Source organism: Hevea brasiliensis, chromosome 5 (genome assembly GCF_030052815.1).
Source record: "Hevea brasiliensis isolate MT/VB/25A 57/8 chromosome 5, ASM3005281v1, whole genome shotgun sequence".
Classification (NCBI taxonomy): Eukaryota; Viridiplantae; Streptophyta; class Magnoliopsida; order Malpighiales; family Euphorbiaceae; genus Hevea; species Hevea brasiliensis.
In genome coordinates, this window is record NC_079497.1 from 58,652,797 (window position 1) to 58,668,466 (window position 15,670).

At 34.9% G+C, this 15,670-nt stretch overlaps 1 protein-coding gene across 2 annotated transcripts in view; it reads right to left on the bottom strand.

Annotated features, from left to right (window-relative positions):
* The window catches only part of LOC110669048 (protein kinase and PP2C-like domain-containing protein), a 40,251-nt gene extending 26,527 nt beyond the window's left edge, over positions 1-13,724 (bottom strand). Inside the window, exons 1-5 of one of the 2 annotated variants that reach the window (XM_058147191.1) lie at positions 13,339-13,724; positions 13,109-13,226; positions 5,149-5,315; positions 4,104-4,171; positions 3,760-3,983 (exon numbers count right to left, since the gene is read on the bottom strand). In XM_058147191.1, coding sequence (XP_058003174.1) covers positions 3,760-3,983; positions 4,104-4,171; positions 5,149-5,315; positions 13,109-13,226; positions 13,339-13,453 — 692 coding nt within the window. In that variant the 5' untranslated portion in view covers positions 13,454-13,724. The remainder of the gene's footprint in view (positions 1-3,759; positions 3,984-4,103; positions 4,172-5,148; positions 5,316-13,108; positions 13,227-13,338) is intronic. The other variant, XM_021830507.2, reaches the window with a different exon arrangement.
* Between the last annotated feature and the right edge of the window lie 1,946 nt (positions 13,725-15,670).

Genomic DNA, 15,670 nt, shown 5'->3' on the forward strand with positions numbered 1-15,670 from the left:
CTTATTAGCCGTAATCCAAATGGACAACAGGATAATAGAAGAGGAAGTAGAGGAGGAATTACAGGCAACAGAAGTAATCAGCGTAATAGAGAGGCTAGTTCTAATCAGGACTCAAGAGGAGTCATTTGTTATTATTTCCATGAGCCTGGCCATACAAAATATAATTGTCCGCAACTTCAAAGAAAAAATCAGCGATCACAGATGGCAAATATGGCAGCAGAGAATTCTACAGTATCTTCCTCTGAGAAAACTATTTTGGTATCTGCAGAGGAATTTGCACAATTTTCCCAGTATCAGGCATCTCTAAAGCCTACCAGCCTCTCACATCGCGATCACGAGTCGAGTAAATTCACTACATGCCTTGTGTCTTCTTCATCCAAATGGGTTATTGATTCTGGTGCGACAGATCACATGACAGGTAATTCTAGTCTTCTATCCGCTACCTAATCTCACTTCCTCTCATTACTTTAGTGATGGTTCTACTTCTTGTGTCATGGGTTCTGAATCTGAACCCGACTTCACAATTTTTTGTCTTCTGTTTTGTGTCTACCAAAATTCTCTTTTAATCTACTTTCTGTTAGTAAACTTACTCATACCTTAAATTGTTCTGTTTCCTTTTTTCCTGACCAGTGTTTGTTTCAGGATCTTACGACGAAGCAGATTATTTGTAGAGGACGCGAGTCAGGTGGTCTCTACATTCTGGAAAATCATGTACCGCGGTCGCTTGTTTGCTCCAGTACCTTAACACCTCTTGAAGCTCATTGTAGATTGGGTCATCCTTCTTTGTCTACCATGAAGAAGCTGTGTCCTCAATTTCAGTCTTTATCAGTACTAGAATGTGAGTCGTGTCAGTTTGCAAAACATCATCGTTTGCCTTCTGTGTCTAGAGTCAATAAACAGGCTTCATCTCCTTTTGAGTTAGTTCATTCTGATGTTTGGGGTCCTTGTTCTGTTACATCTAAAACTGGATTTCGTTATTTTGTTACTTTTGTTGATGATTACTCTCGTGTTACCTGGTTATATTTAATGAAGAATCGTTCTGAGTTGTTTTCTATCTTTTGTGCCTTTTGTAATGAAATCAAAACTCAATTTAATATTTCTGTGCGTATATTAAGAAGTGACAATGCCAAAGAATACTTTTCAGCACAATTTCAGCCTTATATGACACAAAATGGCATTCTTCATCAGTCTTCCTGTGTGGATACCCCATCCCAAAATGGCGTGGCCTGTGAGATACGAACTCACGCGGGGAATCAAAGTATTTCAGAACAAAGACTTGGGATTGTTAAAGTATTTCTTGGGTATCGAAGTTATGAGAAGTAAGAAGGGTATTTTCTTGTCTCAAAGAAAATATGTCCTCGATCTATTGACAGAGACAGGAAAATTAGGTGCTAAGCCTTGTAGCACACCAATGACTCCAACTTTACAATTGTTAGCAGGGGATAGTGAGTTGTTTGAAGATCCAGAGAGATACAGGAGATTGGTAGGAAAATTGAACTACATTACAGTCACTCGTCCTGACATTGCTTATGCCGTTAGTGTGGTAAGTCAGTTTATGTCTTCCCCAACTGTTGCTCATTGGGAAGCCTTGGAACAAATCTTGTGTTATCTGAAGGGCGCTCCAGGAAGAGGTTTGCTATATGGTAATCATGGGCATTTGAATGTTGAATGTTTTTGGATGCCGATCGGCGAGATCTAAGGTTGACAGAGGTCAACTCATCGGATATTGCGTTTTTATTGGAGGAAATTTGGTGTCTTGGAGAAGCAAAAAGCAGAGTGTAGTTTCTCGATCTAGTGCTGAATCCGAATACAGAGCCATGGCACAATCAGTATGTGAGGTAATGTGGATACTTCAATTACTAGATGAGACAGGTTTTAAGACCTCCCTGCCTGCGAAATTGTGGTGTGATAATCAAGCTGCTCTTCATATTGCTTCTAATCCGGTGTTTCATGAGCGGACCAAACATATTGAGATTGATTACTCTCGTGTTACCTGGTTATATTTAATGAAGAATCGTTCTGAGTTGTTTTCTATCTTTTGTGCCTTTTGTAATGAAATCAAAACTCAATTTAATATTTCTGTGCGTATATTAAGAAGTGACAATGCCAAAGAATACTTTTCAGCACAATTTCAGCCTTATATGACACAAAATGGCATTCTTCATCAGTCTTCCTGTGTGGATACCCCATCCCAAAATGGCGTGGCCTGTGAGATACGAACTCACGCGGGGAATCAAAGTATTTCAAACCAAAGACTTGGGATTGTTAAAGTATTTCTTGGGTATCGAAGTTATGAGAAGTAAGAAGGGTATTTTCTTGTCTCAAAGAAAATATGTCCTCGATCTATTGACAGAGACAGGAAAATTAGGTGCTAAGCCTTGTAGCACACCAATGACTCCAACTTTACAATTGTTAGCAGGGGATAGTGAGTTGTTTGAAGATCCAGAGAGATACAGGAGATTGGTAGGAAAATTGAACTACATTACAGTCACTCGTCCTGACATTGCTTATGCCGTTAGTGTGGTAAGTCAGTTTATGTCTTCCCCAACTGTTGCTCATTGGGAAGCCTTGGAGCAAATCTTGTGTTATCTGAAGGGCGCTCCAGGAAGAGGTTTGCTATATGGTAATCATGGGCATTTGAATGTTGAATGTTTTTCAGATGCCGACTGGGCAGGATCTAAGGTTGACAGGAGGTCAACTACTGGATATTGCGTTTTTATTGGAGGAAATTTGGTGTCTTGGAGAAGCAAAAAGCAGAGTGTAGTTTCTCGATCTAGTGCTGAATCCGAATACAGAGCCATGGCACAATCAGTATGTGAGGTAATGTGGATACTTCAATTACTAGATGAGACAGTTTTAAGACCTCCACTGCGAAATTGTGGTGTGATAATCAAGCTGCTCTTCATATTGCTTCTAATCCGGTGTTTCATGAGCGGACCAAACATATTGAGATTGATTGTCACTTTATTCGTGAAAAAATTCAACAACAGATCATCTCAACAGGACACATCAAAACTAGAGAGCAGTTAGGAGATATTTTCACAAAAGCTCTGAATGGAGCTAGGATTGACTACATTTGTAACAAGTTGGGCATGATTAACATCTATGCTCCAACTTGAGGGGGAGTATTATGGAAAGTCAATCACTATGTTATGGAAAGTCAATCACTATATTATTTCTCTGTATATTTTGTATTCTGTATTCCTATTTAGGATTTCTTATTTAGGATTTCTTCCTAATTAGTAGAACACAATTATAGGAATCAATTGTATATATATACCCATGTGCAGATTAATTGAAATCAATGAGAATCATCTCTTTCTACAAATCCCTTAAATGGTTATTCAAAAAACAACATTGAGGATTTTGATTGAACCAATCCATGTAATTCTTGCTTTTATCCTTCAAGGAGTCACTTGTCCATTTGCCCCTATTTCTTCCAACAAGCAAATTTATACTCGTCTATTTACTCCATTAGCATAGCAAAACAATTCAAGCATAAATGGTTTCTGACTGAAATAAAATATAATACTATGCCCAGTGCCCATGTCAAAATTGCTCATGCATATTTGATGATCATGTGACGATTTCATTGGACAAGGTAGATTCCAAAAGTTTCATGGTCCAACTCCAACTACCCAATAACAATTTAAGTGAAAAGATTATAGCATAAAACAATATAATTTTTTTCTCTGGTTTCAGTGTAACAGAAGCCTTGTAAGTTAGCACAGATACAAGAAATCTGTTTCAAACTCTTACTTGATTGATATCCCAAAACTGTAGACATCTGATTTTTCAGTATGCACCTCCTTTCTCAATATTTCAGGTGCCATATAAATGAGTGTACCAACCATGTTCTTTTTGTGGAAACCACCAGTTGGCTTTCCTGATGATCTCCAACTCTCAACAGAAACTCTTGTAAGATTCCTCCTGTATTCTGCCAAACCAAAGTCTGCTAGGTGTGGACAAAGGTTTTTGTCAAGCTGCATTGCATTCAATATTGCAGTTATATTATTTAACATTTTTCTTAAAACAATTTATTCAAAATTTCTGATCCCAAAGGAAAACTATAGACCGACAAACAGATTATGGAAGAACATTACAAGAACATTTGCTGGTTTCACATCCCTATGTACAATCCCATGGTCATGCAGATATTGCAAAGCCTTTGCTGGAAGAAGAAAACAGAAGGGGGGAAAATGTTATATTGCTCAACAGAAAAAGTTGCAATTGAAAAGAAAACAAATAGGGATAACAAGAACATTTCAGCAATATGCCGGTAGAAGTTCCCCATGCAGAACCAAACTAAAAAGAACTCCACAGAACAGTAAAAGACCTTGTGATGTCAATATATTACTGAACAAAAAAACAGAAACTAAGTATTATCTTACAATAATCAAGATATCATCAATTCCATTTAGCTTTCACTCAGGTCATACAATTCCTAAAACCTTGCTTGTCCACTAAGTTTCTTCTTAAAAAAAAGTCTTCACCCTGTACCACAAATAGGTAACTTGCAAAAATGAAATTTTTTTACCTGTTTCCAATAAAAACATATATACAGTATTACTGTCTGATGTCTGTGTGCCAGATATACTATAATGACAGTTTTGTGTAGTCGTCATCCAAGTTAAAAATATGACCATAAGTTTGGAAGGGAGGGTGAAAAGGATAGAAGTACTGGAAGGGAAGGCAAGGAATCCTTGTATGTTTGTGCCATGATAGGATTTGATAGGAATTTTGGGTTTGTAATTGAGTTGGAGTCAGGGATTACATTGTTAGTGCACAAAGTTAATTGAATAAGAAAAAATTAGAATGCACATTCAAAGGGGGAACAGATAGAGAAATCAGAGTAAAATCATGAACTAGGCCAACATGCCTTTAAAAAAAATAAAAAAATAAAAAAATAAAAAATAAAAACTCAAAATAAACACATTCCATTCTCGAAACTTCAAGACACTAACAAAACTAGATAACTATTGATGGAGACTGATAAAATAGAAATGTTCTCATGACAAAAATTAAAATGATAACAAAAATCCTATCCTGAACGGGAAGGTGCATGACACTCGTCAATAGAAGAATTCAAGCACAAACTAAATAACATGTGCAGAGAAAGAGAGAAATCTAAGTTAATTGAAGACATACCCAGCTGAACAGTGATCATGAGCACCTGATCAATTCTTGGACTCCATTCTTCCACATGTAATTTCCCCGCAAGATTGCCAGATTCATAGAATTCAAAAAAGAATAGGTAATTGGGAGGCTTTGCATGAGCCGCAACCAGCTTGGCTATTCCCGGATGATCCAGCGTGCTTCATAAGTAAAAAAAAAAAAATATATATATATATATATATATATATATATATATATATATATATATATAAAATTAACACTGTTGTTGAAATAATAGGAAATTATAAAATAGGAAGTCAACTAGTAGAATCAATTATAGGAAAAGAATTTGTATACTTCTCTTTTAGTTAACTTAATTTAAGGGTTAATGTATATATCGTACTTAATTCTTTGTGGAATATATGTGATTTTTCACTCAGATGAACAAACATTAAAGGTAAACAGAACTATCATCATCATTAACTGAATCTAAATTTATTAAAACAAGCTTGTGCATGGACTGCATGCATACATGGCGAAGAAATCCATACACCCCATTGCTAGCACAAGTAACTTGATAGTTGAAGTCTACAATAAATTCGACAATAAAAGAAACTGTCCGTGAATGAGTGTGGCAAAGATGACAAGATCGACTGAGGGAGGGATAGTTGAGTATATTGCCATGGATTATACAATGAATGAGAAGATTCATAGAAAGGTCAAAAAGGCATTCGTTTACAATCAGTAGAGGCAGGGGCAATTGAGATTATGCGGCCATATGATGCAGAATACACTCCTAAAGATTTTAGGAGTACTTATTTTAGGAAAAAATATAGAAAATAAGAATTTTAGTTTAATAAGAATTTTAGTTTTTTATAATTGTGTATCCTAAATAGATTAGGTTCCTAATTAAATTGGGATTCTTCAATTCCTAATTGTGATTGAATTAGGGTTCTCTAATCCTAATGAGATTGAGATTCCTAATCCTATAAATAAGACCTAAATTTTTCATTGTTAGCAGTTTTTGTTATGACAATTTCTATAAGCTTAATAATATCTTGAGAATTAGTTCTCTTTTGTTCAAGGATTGGTCCTTGATTTTTCATTGTTTTTTGATTCTTTCCCTTTTTTCTACATCAATTTTGGCATCAGAGCCAAAATCAATCCAAATTTCTTTAGCTTCCGCAAACTTTCAAGCTTTCAAATCTGTGTTCATGCCTTCTAAAATCTCAAACTTCTTCCATTAAAGTTTTATCTTTAGTTTACTGTTTATTCAAAAAAAAATTGTGAAACAGAGAAACCCAGAAGCTGCTGCCATGTCAGCCAACCACTGTCGCATCATCTTGCCACCTCATCGACATGTTAGCAATTGAGTGCCACATCATCTCACCACGTCATCGACATGTCATCGCCAAGTCAGCAATCCCTGCCACATCATCATTGCCGCTCATCAAAGGACCATGTCATCCAACCACCTCATCAAATATGTCATCGCCACGTCATCCAACCACTGCCACATCATCCCACCACCTCATCTGCCACATCATCGCCACGCCAGCAATCATCTGCCACTTCATCCTGCCACCTCATCAAACACGCCATCTAGTGCCACGTCAACCAAAAAAAATTGAAGGTGTCCTGCTTGACTAATTTTGACGTTGTGAATCCGATTTTGGCATCCGTTTTTGCAGAAAACAACTCCAAGAGTCTAACTTCTGTGTTTTCGGTGAAGTACGCTTTTCTACTTAAAACTTTATTATTATTCATAAATTGGGTAGTTTTGTAAGGTGTTTTACATCCAAGAATTTGCCTCATAATTCATCTTATCCATTCAACATTAGCCTTACACAGTTTCATCCCTTTAATTTGTCTTTTTACTTATATTCAATCCAATTACCCATAACCTTGACATAAATCATTAAAATTGGATTTGGTATTCTTATTGGTGTGTGTTTGCATTAAGTTTGTCATCTGCATTAATTTTAGCAATTTTAGTCTGCTTAGCATCCATTATGACTAAAGATAAGTACCATGCCTCTACCTCATACCCACCCCCTAATTCCACATTACATAATTAGCCTTAATTTGTTGAATTAAAGAGACAAGTGGAACAAATTGTTGAACATCTAAAAGCCATGGGCAAACCAACTGTAATGGAAGAAGGGTCTGTTAAGCTACACCTAGGGTCACCTCATTCTGTTGAGTCTACACCTGCTGCAATCTATACACCAGGCACACAAAATACATCGCATAGGGGTAGTAATGTAGCACCAAAACAAGTGAGGTTTAATCCTGTTGGTAATATGCCTTTGCACTTTAAAGAAAGGACACATATTGGTTATGATGAGTATATTCTTGAAACAACTCAACTCAACTCAACTAAACCTTTATCCCAAAAATTTGGGGTCGGCTATATGGATTCTCTTTCTCCACTCTAAATGATTTATTTTAGACAAGATCTTCATTTTGAGCATTATGATCATAATGGTAGAGCCTTTGATAGAAACTACAAGCAACTTGATCCTTATGGTAGACTCTTTGATAGAGACCATAGGCAACCTCCTAGATATGATAATAATGAAAATGTTGATATTACTACGAAGGTCAAACTAAATGCTCCTGAATATGCTGGAAAATTGGACCCTAATGCTTTCATGATTGGTTAGATGGGTTAGAGGAGTATTGTGATTTTTATCACAAGACTATTTGGAGCATCTTCGTTTTGCCAAAATAAAATTGACTGGAGCTGCTAGAAAATATTAGCAAAGTGTTCAACACAATATGGAGCGCTTGAATGAGCCACCTATTACTCAATGGGCTATCATGAAGAGTAAGTTGAAGAGGAAATATGTACCTAGCTATTATAAGGACAATATAGCACATGAGATGATGAATCTTAAGCAATCAACCTCTAGTGTTACTGAATACATGGAAAAATTTGAGGAAACTTTGCTTAGATGTGATTTATATTATGATTCAGTTGAGAACCCTTTGCTTGTGCTTCATCGATTTGTTAATGGATTGAGACTTGACATTCAAAAGAAACTCAAATTGCATTCTGAAACAATAGAAGAAGCCTATCACAAGGCTTTAGAGATTGAGAGTTGTTACCAATTCCCCACCTCCCATAGGTTTGCTTCACAATCAGTTAGGTCATATCAATCTAAACCTTCTCCACAATCTATAGGTCCAAGTCAATCAAAATTTGTGCCAAAATCATCTTTCAGTCCTAAAGATAGCACAGGAAAAAGCATAAGTAAGGCAACTGTTTCTGCTAATTCTCATTCTGTTGTTGCATCTAGTGGGTCTCGAGCTAATATCTCTTCCATAAAATGCTTTCAGTGCCATGATAAAGGTCATATTGCATCTCAGTGTCCACACTGTGCACTACCTTTAGAACAAGCATGTGAAGAGGAACATGAAAGTGAGCATAACTCATCTGATTATGAGGAACAATTTGTAGGACCTATTGATTATTCTGGTGATGAAAATGAGCTAGATATAGATGATGAGTATGTTAATGTTGTTCACTGTGTGTTGTCAACGGTTGTTGATGATGATTGGAAACGCAATAACATCTTTCATACTTTTGTTAAAAATGGGGATAGGTCATGCAAGTTGATAATTGATGGGGGTAGCTAAGAAAGCCATTGATAGACTTAACCTTAAGATAGAGCCATATCCTAAACCTTTGATGGTTGCTAGGGTAAATAATTGATGGGGATAGCTAAGAAAGCCATTGATAGACTTAACCTTAAGGTAGAGACATATCCTTAACCCTTTACGGTTGCTTGGGTAAATAATATAACTTTACCTGTAATTGAAAGATGTCTTGCTCCTATCTAAATGGGTCACTATAAAGATGAAATTTATTGTGATATTTTACCTATGGATTTTGGTTATATTCTTTAAGGTCGCCCTTGGCTTTATAATCACGATGTGCTTAACCATGATAAGGGCAACACCTATGTGTTTAAGTTTAATGGAAACAAAATTATTTTGACACCTACCAAACCTTCCCAAAAGAACTCCTCATCTTCAAACCCAAAGCCTAAGTCTTCACTTAAGGCTCAAAAGAAAATTACTATCTTGAATCATGTGGCTCTTGAATCATGTGGCTTTTGATAAGGTATGAAGGGAAAGTAAATATTGCTTAGCTGTCATAGCTAAAGAGGTCCCTTGTGATTCTAGACTTGACACCTCCTCTGAGGTAAAATACTAGTTAGAAGAGTTCTCCGACATTATGCCTAATGAGTTACCTAGTGAGTTACCACCAATGAGAGATATTCAACATGCTATTGACTTAGTTCCTGGATCACAGTTACCTAATCTTCCTCATTATAAGATGAACCCTATGGAGCGAGCTGAGTTAAATAGGCATGTTGAAGAACTTTTAACAAAGGGCTTTGTTAGGCGTAGTCTTAGCCCATGTGTTGTTCCTGCACTCTTGACACCTAAGAAAGATGGTTCCTGGAGAATGTGTGTGGATAGTAGAGCCATAAACAAGATCACTATTAAATATAGGTTCCCAATTCCTACACTTGAGGATATGTTAGACTTGTTTTCAAGATCTTGTGTGTTCTCTAAAATTGACTTACGTAGTAGGTATCATCAAATCAGGATTAGACCAGGAGATGAGTGGAAAACTACTTTTAAAATCCAAGAAGAATTATATGAATAGTTAGTGATGCCTTTTGGATTGTCTAATGCACCTAGTACTTTTATGCATGTCATGAATCCTGTTTTACAATCTTTCATTGGTAAGTTTTTGGTAGTTTATTTTGATGATATTTTGATCTGCAGTAAATGTAAAGAAGAGCATTTGGATCATCTTCGATAGGTTTTTGATACTCTTAAGGAAGCAAAATTATATGTTAACCTTAGCAAGTGTTCTTTTATGCAATCTAAAGTGCTTTTCTTAAGATTTATTGTGTTTGCGCAAGGTATAGTAGCTGATCCTGAAAAGATAAGAGTCATTAAAGAGTGGCCTATACCTAAAACAATTTCTGAGGAACATAGTTTTCATGGATTGGCTACTTTTTATAGAAGGTTTATTAGGAGATTTAGTTCACTCATGGTTCCTATTACTGATTGTCTTAAGAAAGGTGAGTTTAATTGGACTAAAGTTGCTGCTAAAGCCTTTGATGAAATTAAGTTGAAGTTTCTTGTGATGCTTCAGGTGTTGGTATTGGAGGTGCCTTGAGTCAAGAAGGTCATCCTATAGCATTCTTTAGTGAAAAACTCAATGAGGCTAAACAAAGGTATTCCACTTATGATAGGGAGCTTTATGCTATTGTCCAGTCTCTTCGTCATTAGTGATATTATTTATTACCACAAGAGTTTGTTTTGTTTTCTGACCATCAAGCATTGAGGTATTTGAACTCACAAAAGAAATTGACTTCTAAACATGCTAGGTGGGTTGAGTTTCTTAATGAGTATTCCTTTGTTCTTAAACATCATTCTGGTGTTGAGAATAAAGCAGCTGATGCACTTAGTCGTATAGCAATTGTTCTTCAGGAAATGAGTGCAAATGTCGTTAGATTTGAAAAGATGAAAGATGATTATGATACTTGTCCTGATTTTGGTCTTATTTTTCAAGAGGTGAACATAGGTAATCGTAGTGATTTTGTTATTCATGATGTTTATTTATTTAAGGCCACTAAATTGTGCATTCCTTGTTCTTAACTTAGAGAATTTTTAGTATGGGAATTATATGCAAGTAGGCTTACAGGACATCTTGGAAAAGATAAGACCAATGCACTTGTTCAGGATAGGTTCTATTGGCCTTCATTAAAGAGAGATGTTGCTAGGATTGTCTCACAGTATTGCACTTGTAAATTAGCTATGGCTAAGAAACATAACACTAGTTTGTACACTCCTCTTCCTATTCCACATACCCCTTGGAAAGATGTGAGTATACATTTTGTTCTTGGGTTACTTAAAACAGCTCAAGGGCATGATTCTATCTTAGTAGTAGTTGATAGATTTTCAAAAATAGCGCATTTTATTCCATGTAACAAGACATATGATGCTTCACATATAGCTACATTGTTCTTTAGGGAAGTTGTCAAATTGCATGACTTACCTTCTTCTATAGTATCTAATAGAGATGTTAAGCTTGTTAGTTACTTTTGGAAGACACATTGGAAGTTGTTTGGCACAACAATGAAATTTTCTTCAGCTTTTCACCCTCAAACAGATGGTTAAACTAAAGTTATGAATTGTAACTTGGGTGATTTGCTTAGGTGTCTTGTAGGACAGAAGCAAGGAAATTGGGATTTGGTTCTTTCTATCGTAGAGTTTGCCTATGATAATTCAGTAAATTGTTCCATAGGTAAGAGCCCTTTTGAGATTGTTCATGGCTATTCTTCCCATACCCCAGTTGACCTTGTTGCTCTTCTACCTGATATTCGTGTTTCCTAGCCTGCTGAATCTTTTGCTCAACATATTCATGAATTGCATGCTGAGATTAGGCAAAAGATTGCTTTAAGTAATGAAAATTACAAACTTGCTGTTAATGTGCATCGTAGGAATAAAGAGTTTGATGTTAGTGATTATGTCATAGTTCGTATTCGCCTTGAAAATTTTCTTTAAAATTCTCTAAAAAAACTTCATACTCGAGCCATTGGCCCTTTTTCCATTGTGCAAAAACTTGCATCTAATGCATATTTACTTGAGTTACCGAAAGATATAAACAGTAGTCCTATTTTCAATATGGAGGACTTGTCACCTATAGCGCCACTTTTGAGCCTCCTATTTTTCCTTCTAATGTTTCTGTAGGTCAGCTTGTGCCAAAGTCGCCATCACTTCCTCAGCCTAAAGATAACATTGACACAGTGCTTGATGATGAGTTTGTTACTTCCTCACAAGATAGATTTTACAGATTTCTTGTCCAAGCGGCAAGACCGTCCTGATTCTGATGCTACTTAGATCACACGAGAGGAATTCCAGAGCCTAGATCCTTCTCTCTTGGATGCTTATTTGCAAGTCTAACTCTACGGAGTCGAGATCTTTTCAACCAAGGGGGAATGATGCAAAATACACTCCTAAAGATTTTAGGAGTACTTATTTTAGGAAAAAATATAGAAAATAAGAATTTAGTTTAATAAAAATTTTAGTTTTTTATGATTGTGTATCCTAAATAGATTAGGTTCCTAATTAAATTGGAATTCTTCAATTCCTAATTATGATTGAATTAGGGTTCTCTAATCCTAATGAGATTGGGATTCCTAATCCTATAAATAAGATCTAAATTTTTCATTGTTAGTAGTTTTTGTTATGACAATTTCTATAAACTTAATAATATCTTGAGAATTAGTTCTCTTTTGTTCAAGGATTGGTCCTTCATTTTTCTTTGTTTTTGATTCTTTCCCTTTGTTCTACATCACCATATTAAGTATAAATCAACAAATGAATCAGCATGGATGATTAAGCATATTCAAGTCACAGAAAACAATGAAAATGTGAGTTGGACCAAGGAAAAGACTAAAGTAGAGAAGAGGCATTTAGCATCTCCAGACATTAATGGAAACACACTAACACAGCCCTAAATCAAGTTAGATGGAAGAAAAGGATCTATAGCCAATTCTCCTAAATTGAATTTCAGCATGACTTGAGACATAATTAAAAATGAGAAATATAAATATGATCCTCATATAATTACAATGTAATTAGAACCATAACATTATCACAATAGAAATCATAATATAATCACCATAGCTTCACAACGGCATATCATAGATATAATTAAATAAAAAAAAATTGAGGACATTCTATTCGATTCGTTTGTTTGATCATATGACTATAATTTTAATGTTCTTGAATTAGTTATGTCTAATATATGATTGCAAGAGTAAACTGTTCAAGTAAGGCAATTATTTATAGGTAACCCAGCTAAGTAAACAGTGAAATGTGACTTAAACTACACTTAAAAAATAATTAAAAAAAATTACAATTTTCTTTCGATAGATTTTGGTGAGAGAAAGAGAGATACCATAAGAGTTGCAGCTCCTTATGGAACTTATCAATGTCATCAGAAGTAGACAAGATGGGTTTCTTCACAGCAACTTTCCTTCCATCCAAAATTCCTTCATATACGACACTCTCCGCCCCTACATACACCACAATCATTACGAAATCAGAAGCGATTGGATTGCTTTAAAGACGAGAATTCGTCCCAAAAGTAGAAAAAAAATGAAATTGGAGGAAGAATTTGAGAGTTACCTCTGGCAATTGGAGAGAGGAGAGCGTAAGAAGACGGAGGAAGGTGAAGAGGAATGGAATTGCTGCTACAGCAACCTCTTATGCATGTGTTTGGCTCCACAATCTCCAGGCCCATCGCGCAATCTCTCGCTCTCGCTCTCTACACGCAGTTTTGAAGAGTGGAAATAGTTGGAATCGCTAGTCGATGCAATGCTAAAAAGTGTTCATAGAGAAGTGAACGAAGAACGGATGCGAATTTATTTTATTCCAGTTTTTTGGGCGAGTTTCACTTTTTGTTTTCATCTCAAGGAAGCTTCTTTCCTTGGCTGTTACCGTTCGGTCGAGGCCTTCAAATCTGGCGTCCGATCAATGAACAGGTGAAGGGAGATGGCTGAGTTTATTGTTTACGGTTTAATCGGTATAATATTAAATATATTATAAAATTATTAATTTTTTATAAATTGCAACAAAATAAGGCATTACTATAATTAATATTTAATATATTTTATAAATAATAATTATAATAAATTTAGTTAAAGTTTAATATTTAAATATTTAAAAAAATTAATATTTCAATTAAAATTTTAAATGATTATTTACAATAAAAATATTTAGAATAATTTTTCTGATAATAAATTTGTTAATATCAATAAAAAAATAAATTTTAAATTTATTAAAATGTTAGACAATAATAAATAGAAAATTTTTATATTTTATATAATTGATGTACCATAAATTATTTAAATCATTAAAAAATACCTTATAATATTTAAGGTAATGACACTTGTTGGCTTGAAAATCAAGCTTCAAAAAGAACAATACGTCCAGGGATCTAATCCCATTAGCACGTCTCAATTAAATCTTTTCTGTGAGTAATCCACCCAGATTTGTGAGTAAATGAGACCAGACCAAACTCTAGTTCCTCATTAAACTGGTCGAACTAGTCTGGATCTAACAACGATGATTTTAGTTGTAGGGTTGTTCTGGTTATTAGCTTCACGTAATGTTGTTGAAATTTCACTCTTTTTTACCAAATTATTGAATTTGCCCCCTTAGATCGGCCACATATGTTTCTATTATAATATCATGAATTACTAATAGTGGCAATCCAGAACAATTTTATTTAGAGTCAACATATAAAAAAATATAATAAATAGACTTGTTATTTATTTATTTATTATTTAATTGATTGTATTACAAAACGATGGAATTAGAATATGTTCATTTCTCCTATTAAATTACCTTATGAGATGACAAATAAAAAATATATATTATATTTAATTTTAATTTTATTAATAATGATATAGATCTCCGAATATAAGTATATATACACACCCACACTTAACCTAGTAATTCAAATTCTCAGATAGTTCATGGCCAAATCGTATTAATTGTTTGGCCACATTATTTGAGCACACATTGTTCAGCTACACATTATTTACCCAGAAGATAGTTCAACCACAGATTGTTCTGTCACAAATGATTCGGCCACACTGGTTCAGCTAGAAAATTGTTCGATCACATACAGTTTGGCTAGAAGATAATTCAATCATAAATTTTTGACCACGCATGGTTTTAGCCATATATGATTTGGCTAGAAAATAATTCGGCCACACATAGTTTGCTCACAAATGGTTTAGTCAAAAGATGGTTCAGTTAGAATATAGTTTAGCCACACATGATTCGGTCATATATGGTTCGATTAGAAGATAGTTCCACCATACATTGTTTGGCAATATATGAGTCAACCAGAGGATAACTCATTAGTTACATTGCTCATTCAGAATAGATAGCTCATAAATTATATTACTCATCCAGAATAGATAGCTCATTAGCCACATTGCTCATCAGGATAGATGGCTCGTCAGCCACATTGCTCATATAAAATAGATCGCTCATTGTTTGTTTGGAAATTAATTTGGCTAGCTAACAACTTAGAAAATGCAGGCATAACAAATACTAAGTGTATCAGTTGTGCATTTTCTAAATTCTATCAAACAGTTGCAGAAACTTGACTAAACTAAACCCAGTTTCGTTAAAATCTCACGTAGATTGAACAGTAAATGAAAATTGTATTGATTATTGGGAAAATTGAGTATAAAGTTTGAAAATTAAATGCAAAGCTTGGAAAATTAAAAGATAGATAAAATAAAAATAAATAGATTGATGGCGCTATTGTTGTTGTGATTGTTGAATTGGTTGGGGTATTGAATAGTTTACTGCAGATTTTATTTATAGTTGCACTTGAAACATTCTGGAACCAGCATTATTTCTCACCCACACGTCCAAGAAGTTACACAATTGCTATCCATGATCTTGCCAATCGCTGGTAACTTCCTCTACAACAGGTAAC